The 13,531-nt window shown below is 48.9% G+C and overlaps 1 protein-coding gene across 1 annotated transcript; it reads right to left on the bottom strand.

The window, feature by feature from the left end:
- Positions 1 to 4,826: 4,826 nt before the first annotated feature.
- LOC126982261 (uncharacterized) lies at positions 4,827 to 5,243 on the bottom strand. The gene has a single exon (XM_050834247.1). It carries the CDS (start codon positions 5,241 to 5,243, stop codon positions 4,827 to 4,829), a length of 417 nt encoding a protein of 138 aa, XP_050690204.1.
- Positions 5,244 to 13,531: the final 8,288 nt, after the last annotated feature.

Genomic DNA, 13,531 nt, shown 5'->3' with positions numbered 1-13,531 from the left:
GAGAGAGAGAGAGAGAGAGAGAGAGAGAGAGAGAAAATAAATATTAAATGTAACTAAGGTGGCAGAGAGAGAGAGAGAGAGAGAGAGAGAGAGAGAGAGAGAGAGAGAGAGAGAGAGAGGAAGGTGGTGAGGATAATATGCGAGTACAAAAGTAGAACGAAGGGACAATTGAGGCACGAAGGGAAGGAAAAGGGGAATGAGTAGGAAGAGAAGGAACAGAGTGAGGGAAAGGGTGAAGGGGTAGGAAGAAAAGGGACACAGGGAGGGAGGGAGGGAGTAAAGGGTCAGTGGGAAGGAGGGGAAGGGAGAAAATGAGCAGGAGAAGGGACGAAGGGAGGGAAAGGGGACAAGAAGGGAGGAGAAAGGGACAGAAGGAGGGACGAATGAGGGAGAGGGAAAGGTAGCGGAAGGGAGAAATGAGCAGGAGGGACGAAGGGAGGAGAAAGGGGCAGAAGGGACGAAGGGGGAGAGAGGAAGGTAGGGAAAGGGAGAGAATGAGGAGGAAAGACGAAGGGAGGAAAGGGACAGAAGGAGGGACGAATGGGGGAGAGAGGAAGGTAGGGAAAGGGAGAGAATGAGGAGGAAAGACGAAGGGAGGAAAGCGACAGAAGGAGGGACGAATGAGGGAAAGGGGAAGGTAGGGAAAAGGAGAGAATGAGAAGAAGGAAGGACGAAGAAAGGTGAAAGGGACAAGAAGGAAGGAAAGGGACAGACGGAGGGGCGAATGGGGGAGAGAGGAAGGTAGGGAAAGGGAGAGCATGAACAGGCGGAAGGACGAAGGGAGGAGAAAGGGACAAGAAGGGAGGAAAGGGACAGAAGGAGGAGCGAATGGGGGAGAGAGGAAGGTAAGGAAAGGGAGAGCATGAACAGGCGGAAGGACGAAGGGAGGAGAAAGAGACAAGAAAGAAGGAAAGGGACAGAAGGAGGGACGAAGGGCGGGAGAGGAAGGGAAAGGGGGGTGCGGGGGAACGGGGAAGGCAGGCAGGTAGGAGGCGACACTGCACGGCGCGGCACGGCAGGCTGCGAGATAATAACAGTGGCGTCATTTAAGCATAAGAGAAGTCAACCGCTCCACTTGTTCTCAACCGCACACACACATATACACACGCACTCATTAACATTATATCCCCTCCCCCTCTTCCCCCTCCTCCTCCTCCTCCTCGTGCTGTGTAATTAAGCCCGAGTTATCCCTTATTCAGGATCATTTTATCAGCGTAGTTTATTTACTTCGCTGCATCACAATACTTGTCAGGAGTTCTTTGTGGAGCCAGGCACGGGCCCCTCCCTTCCTTCCCTACTCCACACCCTCTCCCCCTTCCCTCTACCCTCGGACAGACATGGAGGGAGTATAGTGGGCAGGCCAGGTGGTGAGCGGTGTGTGTGTGTGTGTGTGTGTGTGTGTGAATTGCAGTATTCTTCGCCCGTCTGAATAGCAGCGTGTGGATGCATGAAATAGCCTAGCAGCGAGTTGTTTCATCTTTCAGACTGGCGTTGTTGTTTGTCTGTGTCTGCGAGTGTTCGAGGCAAAGGAATCAGTGTTGTGTGAGACGAGACGAGTAAGAGGCTTTTTTTTTTTTTTGTATGTTCTGTTTTACCTTTGTGTGTGTTTGTGTTTGTTTCTGTTTGTGTGTGCGCCTCTGTGTGTGCCTGTGTGTGTGTATCCCCATGAACAACAATATAATAACTACCTTCTACTACCACCATCACTACTACTACTACTACTACTACTACTACTACTACTGTTTTCATCACCACCACCACCACCACCACCACCACTCTGCATCATCATAATTACCACCATCATCATTACCATTACAGTGCATTCATCCACTAGAAAGGGTGGGGCGCTACGCAGTTTCTTATGCTCTGGACCTTGAAACATACAAAAAAAAAGCCTTGTTATTCATGGGGATAGATCAGATACAAGGGAAACATCACATAGACACACACAACCCTCAGAATCCCCAGTCACTCCCTTAGTTTACGATATAGGCGCAGAGATCGAGGGCTTTAGATATAAGAAAAGAAAATATAAATGGTCGCTACGTGCCGGTCCGATAAATAAAACAGAGAGAGTTGCTGAATAACCGTCCAATATAGTTTAGTTGAGTTCTGTGTTTAAGTCGCCCAAGGGAAAGGTCGTGTTTTGCGCCGAGCATTGGTCTGTTGCGGAGTCGAGATTGGCCTACAACTCTTCCTCCTTTCCTTCCTGCACAGCTCACACATCTCAGGAGGAAGACAATCTGCAGTAATATGAACAACGCCCACTGCTTGCTTGCTTCAGCCTTACGATCAGTGCACACTCATCATGCAAAGTAATCCCTGACCGCCACTACTCTAACCGCCACTAATTGATGGACTGTATGTGAATGTGGAAGTTGCGATGCGTGTTACGGCTGCTAAAGGTGATGGTGGTTGTGGTGGTGTTAGTGTTAGTGGTGATGTGATGAGGTATTGTTACTATAACCGAGGAAGGGAGAGCTTGTGATATCATTGGAACTTATGTCAAGGGAAATTTAATGGCCTAGGATGGGAAATCTTGCAAGAAAAAGCCTTATATTTATAGTGGCGGAGGGGGATGTGATAGTGTTGGTGTTAGACAGTGTGATAATGATGGGATATTATAACTGAAATGATGTGGGGAGTGTGGTTGACTTTTTTTTTTTTACGTCGCGGCCTATTGCGCCGTTAGGCTTTTTCACTGGTGGGGCCTGATGGTCGGCCCAGCCCGTTGTGGCGCAGGCGAGTGTTTATAGTGGCGCCATCTTGTTTTGGCTCATACTGCCCCCCGGAGCTCATCTTTGAGCATCTCTTTGGAGAGGTTATCTAGAGTCCAGGTTGATAGGTGGTCTTCAGGGCAGCATGTGGGTAGTCGTAGGCCATTCGGCGGTGACTGAAATATCCCAGCTGTGTGGCGGCCAGTATTCGAACCCGCGTCCCTCCTGGATCTCCCGGACGCGGCGCCGGCACACTAAACACTCAGCCACCGCCTCCCCATTCTTTGGGTGGTGAGAGAGGGGGAAGTGGTGAAGGTGTTGTGTGAGACTGGTTCTGTGGTGAGAGAGGAGTGGTGGTTCTGGTATTGCATGGTAAAAGTACTAATGTGGTGATTGTGGTTGTGGTGATGAGAGGGAGGTGGTGATGGTAAAGACATTATGTGGGAGAGATGATATGCTCGTGGTGATGAGGGTGAGGTGGAGGTGAGGAGAACGTGAAGGTGGAGTTGAGGAAAAAATATGTGGTAATTGTGGTTGTGGTGATGCTTGTGGTGCCGAGAAAGTCAGTGCAGTAAAGTCAGGGATTAGATGAAGCTGATTGGCACCTTACCGCTGTTCTCACCTCCACCTCCTTGTAAACTAAGCAGCAATCCACACCTGGGAACACAATTTATTACTGCAATCGTCAAGGTAATTGTTGATTGGGTGTCTCTCCCGCGTTCATCATTGTAACCTGTTGTCTCAGATTTGCTTATTCTCATCCATATTATTCTTTTTACTTTATTCCACTGTGGAGGATGAAAGAATGGAGGCATAGTGTGATGGTGATTGACTAATGGTGGTATAGTGATGGTGGGGAGTGGCAGTTCTGAGTTATTACTAGTGAAAATGACGATGGTTGTGGTGAAAGATTGTGTTGTGGTGATGGCGACGTGTGTGATGAACGTCTGCACTGAATATGGTGATGGTCGTGGTTACTGAGTGTTGTGGTGATTAATGTCGCTGGGGAATTTTATTGACGAAGGAGGTTGTGATGATGGTGGTGTGTGTAGTGATAGTTTTGATTGAAGGGTGATAGTGGTGAGTGGTGGTGAGTGGTGGTGTGATGACTAAAAGTATGTTAGTGTGATGATTTTGACGTTGATAATGAAGGTGGTCAAACGATAGTGATGAAGTGATATTTTTTGTGATGATGCAAGCTACAGTGACATGATGTAAAGATGGTGATGATGACAAGATGATAATGCCTATGTTAATACTCTTGTGGTGGTTGTGATAGTGTCTGGAAATGGGTGATAGTAATAGTAATGGGTGATGAATTCTACAGGAGTGGTGAAGGAATGGTGATAAAGATAATGGTGAGATGGTGAATGTGATAATGGTAATGGTAGCCCCAGGTGAAGAAGGGGCACGGTGAGAGAGAGAGAGAGAGAGAGAGAGAGAGAGAGAGAGAGAGAGAGAGAGAGAGAGAGAGAGAGAGAGAGAGAGAGAGATTACCTTATGATGACGATGACCTTAGTTTAGTCCTCGTAAGCATATGTCAGCAACGCTCCCTCATACTACACAAATAATTATGGCATGGGGAGTATATTATCTTTATCTTTATTAATGAAAAGAAAAGGGTCATAGGGTCAGGCTGGCATACAGGGGGGGGAGGGGGTATGCCTTGCCTTTTTTTTTGTACATCAAAGGACACGGCTCAAGGGCAACAAAAAGAGTACAAAAAAAGGCCCGCTACTCGCCTCTCCCATAAAAGATAACAGTAAAGAGTAGTAGTCTGTGCTTGTCTGTGCCTGTCTGTGCCCCGCCAAGACTATACCGGTAAGGGCCCCGCGCTCGCCCGTGCCCATCCGTCACGCCTTGAAGTCTACATTGGTCGCGCCCGTTCCGAGAAATTAATCGCAGTCATGAATGAAGTTTTGCATCCTTTTTACAGCGGTGCAATTATCTTTTTATTTTCTTATTTTGTATCGTAAAGTAATTGTGCTGAGTAACATCGTAGCACAGCACAGGCAGCAGGCAGGGCAGCGGCGAGAGGGCGAGCGGGCGAGCGGGCATGGCAGACGAGAGGGCGGGCGAACGGGCATGGCAGACGAGAGGATGGGCGGGCTAGCGGGCATGGCAGACGAGAGGGCGGTGGGCGGCAGGCCAGGCGAGAGGGCAGGCGGGCGAGCGGGCATGGCAGGCGAGAGGCGGGCAGGCGAGCGGGCATGGCAAACGAGAGGGCGGGTGGGCGGGCAGGCAAGGCGTGAGGGCCGGCGGGCGAGCGGGCATGGCAGGCGAGAGGGCGGGCGAGCGGGCATGGCAGGCGAGAGGGCGGGCGGGCGGGCAGGCCAGGCGAGAGGGCGGGCGGGCGAGCGGGCATGGCAGGCGAGAGGGCGGGCGGGCGGGCGGGCGGGCATGGTAGGCGAGAGGGCGGGCGGGCGGGCGGGCATGGCAGACGAGAGGGCGGGCGAACGGGCATGGCAGACGAGAGGGCGGGCGAACGGGCATGGCAGACGAGAGGATGGGCGGGCTAGCGGGCATGGCAGACGAGAGGGCGGGCGGGGGGCGGCGGCAGGGCGGGTGGTGGTGCTGCCTCGCTGACTCTTAATCCCCTGCCAACGTAAACATCGCACTGGTAAATTTACATCTTATATAAAAGGTGGCGTCGCCGGCGGTGTTCCTGGCGGCTGAACCAAACAGTGGGTGCTGCCATCTGCCGGCCTGACCTGCGCTGCCCCCGGGTTGTCAAGGGGGGGCGGCGGCTTTTTATCGAGAGGAACGATTGTAATTAGCACTTGAAGCAGTATCAGCAACAACAACGGTAACATCAGTTTTTGCCGTTATCGCTACTACTACTACTACTACTACTACTACTACTACTACTGTTAATTTTTACCATCACCACGAGCATCGACATCACCACCACCACCACCACCACCACCACCACTTCCACTACCACCACAACTAACGACTTCTTATTATAGATAATGTCGATGACGATAAAGATATGAAGACGCTCAGCTCATTTATTCACACCAGATTCATCACTCGTCATCCTCGTCATCCTCATTATTATCGGACCGGAGAGGCGTCAGTCCCCTCCCCCTGCCCCCCTCCCTTGCCTTGCCCCGCCGTGCCCTGCCCTGCCCAGTGGCCGCCAAGGGGGCTTCTGTTGACTGTATCTTTAATGAGCAAAAATGAAAAGAAATATTTTGCAAAGTTCTTGATAAGGTGACGAAGTGGCGAGGAGTGTTGAGGTGAGGGTGTGCACGGGCAGCTTGCATACTGATTTGGGGGGGGGGTAGGGGGGCTGAGAGAGAGAGAGAGAGAGAGAGAGAGAGAGAGAGAGAGAGAGAGAGAGAGAGAGAGAGAGCGCTAACGTCCCTCTCCCTCTTTGGCTTCAAGGGAAACAGATTGACGGTTTGTGATGTTTACGCAATTAATGTTAATACAAATTTGATGAGAGTAAATATTATCAGTGTATTATTTATGAGTCAGCCGGGTGTTGGGGTGGGTGGGCGAAGAAGGGGGGGGGTGGGGGGGCATGAGGAGGGCAGTTAAGGGGTATGCTGAGTGAATGGGGGGTGGATGGGGAGGTAATGGGATGTGGGGAGGCGGTGGTGTTTGGGATGTGGTTTTGGAGTTGATTGGTGGGGTGGTGGAGGTGGTTACGAAAGGTGGTAGGGAGTTGGTTATAGGTAGTGGAGTGTGGAAAGATTGTAGTGATTGGAGGTGGAGTGGTTGAGGATAGGGAGTGGAAGGCTGATGGTGGTGGAGGTGTGGTGATTTGGGTGGAGTTGTGATCTGTCGGGGTATGGAGAAGTCTATTGATCAGTGGTGGTAGTGGTGTGGTGGGGGATGGAGTTGTACGCTTTGGAATGGTATTGTTGTAGTGGTGCTGGTTGTGGTAAGGGATGGAGTGGTCGCTTGTGGCATGGTAGTCGCGATGGTGGTGGTGGTGGTGGACGGTTGCGGTTGACGGTGGTAACAATAGGGGGATGTATGGTTAATTGGTTATGGTTGGTGGTGTAAGTGTGGGTAGGGATGATTGTGGTTGAAAGAGTAGGTAAGAGTGAGTGGTAGTGGTTGTATGTGGTGGTGTTAAGAGGGTGGATGGTGGTGGTGAAGTACAGAAGGTGAAACAATTGAGGGTAGCGGTGGTTGTAGGTTGTGGTGGTGGTGGTGGTGGTGGTGATAGTGTTGGTGTTGGCTTGGCTGGCAGAAGGTGGAGAGCGGGACTGGAGGTGATGAGGGTCAAGAAGTGGAGGTGATGATAAGTGGAGTTGAGGACGATGAGGGTGGATGAGAGGACAGTAGTGGTGGAGGTGAAGGAAGGAGGTGTTGGTGTTGGTGGAGGGAGGTGATGAGGATGGCGGGCTTTAGAGGATGGGTGTTGAGGAGGTGGTGGTGGTGGTGATGGTGGTAAGTAACTCTGAGGTGTGGTGATATGATGATGATGGTGATGACTTGTGGTGAGAAGTTCTAGGGTGGTGAAGGGCATTGCGTGCGTAGGGGGGGGGGGGGAAGTTGAGTGCTGGTGTAAGGTGGGAGTCGTGTGATTGGGGTGGGTTGGGTGGGAGGAGTCGACGGGATGAAGAAGTGAAGTGGTGAAGAAGTGGAAGTGATGCTGAAGTGGTTAAGGGTGGGAGTGAGGACAGAGAAGTGGTAAGTGGAAATAATACAGTGGTAGAAAGTGGAAGGGATAGAAAAAATGATAGTTGAGTGGAAGGGATGAGAGATATAGTGATGGTGTGGACAGGTCGAAATAGTGGTGGGAAGTGGAAGTAATTGTGGAATGGTGAAGGGTGGAATAAGTGATAAAGAAGTGGGGGGTGAGTGGAAATGTTAATAAAGTGGGAGGTAGTGGAAGGGAGAGAGAAAAATCAGACGAGTGTATTTTTTTATAGCAAAGGAATCATCCCCCAAAAAAATGTTAATGAAAAAAAAAGCCTGCTAAACACTGCCCCTGTAAGTACAAGTATGTGGAAGTGATGAAAGAAATGGTGGTAGTGGTAGTGGTGGTGGTGGTGGTGGTGGTAGTGATGGTGGTGGTGGGATGTGCATTATTCCTTTGTATCAGTCATGTCACCGGCGCTCACCGTAAAATGTTTCTCGGTAATTGTCCGTCGAGTGCGTCCGTCCCTTCCGCGTTTACCTTCGTCATTATCACCTGTTGTCTCTGATTTGCTCATTTCCATATCAAGTTTTTCTTTTTCCTTCTTTTCAATATTTGCCGCGTGCCAGTCAGTCGCTCCCATGTTTCCCTTACTCATAATCTTACTCTTTTTCTTCTTCCTTTTCGTTTGTCTTGTCCAACGCTTCCTTTACTTTTTTTTCCCTCGAGTTCTCTTAAGTCTGTAGCTATGGTTTTAGTTATTGTTTTTTTTTCTAGTCTTGCTGTTTTGTATAATGTCTTAAAAATCAGTTCATTATCATTTTTTAATAATTTGTTGTCTGTTATTCATTAATTTCTCTTGTTTTATCTATTTTCTTTCAGTTTCAGTTTCTTACATATTTTTTTTATCGATAGTCATCTCTTATCTTTTCTCTATTGATTCTTCGTTCTTCTTTTCCAGTCTACTATTCTGCATCCACATTCCATTTTCCATTCCTCTATCCCCTTATAACCCCATCAGTAACATGTCCTTATCCACCCTCAATTCCCCTATTTCCTCCCCTTTCCACACCTCTTTCCCGTAAGGAGGCTGAAGGAGGCAGGCAGTGTGCAAGGGAAGGAGTGAGGCAAGAAGAGAGAGGGAGAGGGAGACGGGGGAGGAAGGACAAGAGGAGAGGGCAGGGAGAGAGGGAGGGAGGGCGTCGCGCTGGCTTCGTGTGAGACAGCATATCAAATCACTGGTCGGGAGGATGACGGTCAGGAATAACACTGTAAAAAAACACGGATAAAAGTGTACAATAAAGCTTCTTACCGGCGTATCACTCTCGCGAATCACTGCACAGGCGGTTGGCCACAAAAAGACGCGACGAACGAATCTTTATGGGACTGTAAAGAGGAGGAGGAGGCAGAGGAGGAGGAGGCAGAGGAGGGATCGGCTGGGCTCACCTCAGTTCCCTCCAGGCCACCCGTTTCCCCCTCCACGTGCCGGCCCGGTAATTTTACTAATCTTCGGACTTGGTCAGTTCCTCGAGGGGGCGGCGGTGGTGGCGGTGGTGGTGGTGGGGTGGGTGGTGATGATGGTGGGGTTCCTGCGTTGTCATCCTCGTCTTTGTGGGGTGTCTTGCTGCCTGATGCTCGCCGGCGGGGGTGTTTTGGCAGGAGGGAGGGGGAGGGTGGGAGGATGTGGAGTATGGGGTAGTGGGGAAGGGTGTGAGGGTGTAAGAGTGTGAAGTGGTGGCGGGGGTGGAGGGAAGGGGTGAAGATGTGCTGGGCGGGAGACGGAGGGGCGGAAGGGGAAGGACACTGCACAGATTTGGCATGTGTCAAGAGAAGGCAAGATGTGTCTGAACCTTTGCATTGATGCTACTCGGGATTTGAGAACGAAAGCTGATTTGTTAGTGCTCGTGGCGGAGCTGTCGAATATCAGATGGAATGTTGCAGGACCCAGCGAGACGAGGAAGTTTGGTGAGGAACAAAAAAGTGCTTGAGAGTGGTCGTGCATTATACTGGAGAGGTGAGCCTGTGGGCAGGAGGCAGGAACACACAGCAGGATTTATAATTCACACAAGTCTAAAACAAAAGTTGGTCGAATTCCGTTGTGTAAATGAGCTCTGACATATATAATATTTAGAGGAAAGACACAAGTGAAAAACTCCCCAACATCTAGCAATTGTATAAAGGATGACAGATTTTATGAACATGTTTAATCAATTATGGACAGACGGCCTGTTTATTGTTATGTGATCATGCGATTTTCATGCTAAAGTAAGAAGAAAAGTCACTGGAGAAACCGCGGATGGGAATTGCGCCACAGACTCATGGAAAGAAAGAAGCCAAATCCTGTTAGACTTCACTGACAATCATTCCCTGAGTGGGATGAACACATTTTTTGATAAAATGTCGCACCGAAAATGGACGTGGAAATCTTACTCTGGATATCAATTGAGATTAACTACATCGTCACACACCTATGAGACTTAATGAAATATTTAAGTCATCAACAAACAGATGTTGGTGCAACGATCACAGAACGGTTAGATGCTGCGTCAAGATCAACCTGAGAAGAGATAAATAATTTGACAAGAAAGCCACTTGTAAAATTATGTCCTTGCGCAATATAAAACCCTAAATCACAGTCAGCATTCAAAACAGATTAGCTGCCTTTAACACCGAAAAATACCTTGACATTAAATAATTAACAAAACCTCGCAAAACTTCTTAATGGAGCTGCACTTTAGTAGGAAAACCAAACAAAACACTAAACAGTCTTCAGAAACGCACAAACACGAAAATACAATCAGAGAGAGACAAAATAAAAGGAGAACTTAAACAAAGCAGGAGGAAGTGAGAAAGTTCAACCTGATGAGAATTGACGAGGTGCAAATATCAGGTAGTGCAAAAACGATTGAAGAAATTCGTTATAGGGAAAAACCAGATGGAAGCTTAAGAAAATACAACTGAGAACTCACATACAGTCAAAGAGGAATAAAGTCAATGAAAAGGTTAACAGGGAAATTCAGCCACATGATATAGTAGTAACTGGTTCCACAGAAATCCCGTCAATAAGGAAAGACGAAATAAAATAAAAAATCCGTTGAAAGTATGAAAAGGAGGACAGCTGTTAAGGAGGAGGGTATAATTGTGTATTTAATTAAGGAACCCAGAAAGAAATGGTCGGAGAAAAGAAACTGTTGAATCTCTTCGCTAAATGCCCCTATGAAGAGAAAATTCCGAAAGTCTGGAAAATATACCCATAATACATTTTTTTATACAACAAAAGAGTCGGCACAAGGGCAACAAAAAGAGTTGAAAAAAAGCCCGCTACTTGCCGCTCCCATAGCAGAAGATATTATAGAATAGCCAAAAAAGAGAACAATTTCGGGTGGAGAGGTGTCTTGATACATTTTAAAGGAACCTTAACGTATGCAAAAATAAATAATCGTTCTGTCAGCTTACTATCAGCCATCTGCAAAATATTAATTAAAAACAATCAGGAGGTAAAGCGTGGTCGAGCATCTGATACAAATAATGGTATTCAGTGAGACAAGAGCAATGATCAAACAAATATCCTGGGGAGGTAACCAAGAAAAAATAAAAGGAAATAAAAAAAAATACCACTAAATTAGCAAGTCTGAACATAATTGGATTACTAATAAAGTATATTAATTTGTGATGCACTTTGCCCTTGAGAGAGAGAGAGAGAGAGAGAGAGAGAGAGAGAGAGAGAGAGAGAGAGAGGAGAGGAGAAGAGAGAAGAGAAGAGAAAAGAAGATGAGACAAGAGGAGAGGAAAGAAGGGGAGAGGAGAGGAGAGAAGAGAAGAGAAGAGAAAAGAAGAGAAGAGAGGAGAGGAGAGGGTAGGAGAGAAGAGAAGAGAAGAGAAGAGAAGAGAAGAGAAGAGAAGAGACGAGACGAGACGAGACGAGACGAGACGAGACGAGACGAGACGAGACGAGACGAGACGAGACGAGACGAGACGAGACGAGACGAGACGAGACGAGAGCAGAGCAGAGCGAAAGAAAAAGTGGGATAAATAGGGAAAAACAGGGAGAGAAAAAAAAAAAAAAAGAAGAGAAAGGGGAGGAGGGTGAAGGAGAGCCGCGTATGAAGTTAACAAGGGGAGTGAATGAGTATGAGCGGCAGAGTGAGGTGTGGCCGGCCGGCGCGGAATAGCCATAATCTGACGCGAGTTTATCAGATAATAACGCGCTTCGGGAGCATTGAGTTAGGGCGGAGAAGGGAGGAGGAGACGGATGGATGGAGAGGTGTGGGTGGGGGAGAAGGATAAGGGGTGGGGGGAGGGTTATGAGGCCTCTATTGGACGAGTTATAACACCCAAACGCTTATTATTTCACACTCTCCGCTGACTTGATAATGTGTGTGTGTGTGTGTGTGTGTGTGTGTGTGTGTGTGTGTGTGTGTGTGTGTGCGGGGATCACCTTTGTAAGAGTCGGTCATCGGTGCCACAGGTGACGTTGGTATGCCTGGTCGGGGGTAGTACGTTGGGATATTATTTTTCATTGTGAACGTCAGGCCGATTTGGGTGATCTCTGCTCTTTGTGTGTGTATAAGGAGCTTTGTAGAATATCAGGTGTTAAGGATTATTGGTATTATAGTATTATTTTCATTGTTATTGTTCTTTGCTTCTAATTTTTCTTCTCTTAGTCTTGTTCTTATTTTTATTCATATTTTTATTAGCAGTAGAAGTAAAAGATTATTTCAGGAGGTGATGCAAAACGCCTAACATATCGAAGCAGCGGATTGCCTGCATGGAGTTGCCTCTGTCTATTCGTTCTCTTCCTCTTGTCTTTCAACTCTTTCTCCTGCTCCTCCTCCACCTCCACCTATTCCTCATATATCTGCTGCTATTTTTCTTATTCCTCCGCTTCCTCCTCCATATGCCTCTTTATTTCTTCTTCCTCCCCCTCCTCTTCTCGCGTAGTGCTGGTGAGTCCTGTCCTCGCCGTACCTGCCCCACCTGGCGGCTCGGTGCCTGATCAGCGGTGTGGTGCGCCATGGCCCGGTGTTTCTTCAGCGCCCCGCCCCGCCACCAGTATATAGGGAGGGGCACCGCGGCGTCTTCCTACACGGCTCACCTTGTTGCCGACGCACTGGCCAGGATCATCACGCCGCCTAATGGCTCGCCTTGTTATACGCTAGTGTAATATACATTAGGGTGCCGAGTGTCCCGTGTGGCCCCAGGGTATCTTTGGACCAGGTCTCTTGGGCGGACATGAGCGTGTTCTTTTTAGGTGTATCGCATTATCCGCATCTTGAGTCTAAAGTTGTCCCCTCGCTCCCCTAAGGGCCGTCTTGCTATGCTCCTCTCTGCTATAAATGACGACCCCATTCATGATTTGCCTCGTGACCTGCATCCCGACGCCCGCCAGAAAAAGGAGACAATGGTAAAGGATACGTAAAATAGAGGCGGTGTCCGGCCCACCTCGGCGCCCCCCTGCTGGCACGGGTGGTTTTTGGCACACACATACACTCGCCTCGGCCATTCGTTCTCCTGTCGTCGTTTTCCTGCCTCAGTTCATTAGGGCGTAATAGGACAGCTTGCATCAGGAATCTATTGTCCGCCCCGCTTGTCGTCGAGTTAATTTTCCGAGCCAGGAGTGTCAGCAAGGCCCAAAATTCGTCTCGGCCTCCCGTCTGAAGGATGCGGGGAGGCGCCATTAGACGACCGCTTCCCCAAAGAGATGACAGCGGCGCGACACGGGGGGGAATCACCTGGCCTATTATTAGTTATTAGGCCAGCGTGTTGTGGTGCCTCCTTACCTGTCCGTCTGCTCGGGTGGCTGTGCAGTCGTCCCAGACTTTGCCTCACCTCCTGCCTAGCCGCCTCCTCCTCCTCCAACTGTTCCTCCTCCTCCTCCTCCTCCGCTTGTGTCCTCATGTGTCAGGTTAGTTCTCATTCACCTGTTCACCTCCCATGTGTTGATCCTCCTCCTCCTCCTCCTCGCCATCATCATCATCTCCTTCTTCTCCTCTTCTCTTCTTCGTATCGTCTTTTATTTTTCATTTTACGGTGCAAGTAAGTAAATTTTCCGCTGTTTTCGCCGCTGTGTCAGGCTGTCGGGGCGGTCATGAATCTTGTTAGGCTCACCTCCTCCTCCTCCTCGCTCATGCCCCCGGTGCTGCTAATGTCGCTGCTGCTGCTGCTGATGGCAACGATACTGATGCTGGTGGTGGTGGTCTCGTCTCCTCCGATT

The sequence above is a fragment of the Eriocheir sinensis genome, chromosome 4 (assembly GCF_024679095.1).
Source record: "Eriocheir sinensis breed Jianghai 21 chromosome 4, ASM2467909v1, whole genome shotgun sequence".
Classification (NCBI taxonomy): domain Eukaryota; kingdom Metazoa; phylum Arthropoda; class Malacostraca; order Decapoda; family Varunidae; genus Eriocheir; species Eriocheir sinensis.
Note: the sequence above shows the minus strand (reverse complement) of the source record. Positions and strands in the feature narration are given on the sequence as shown.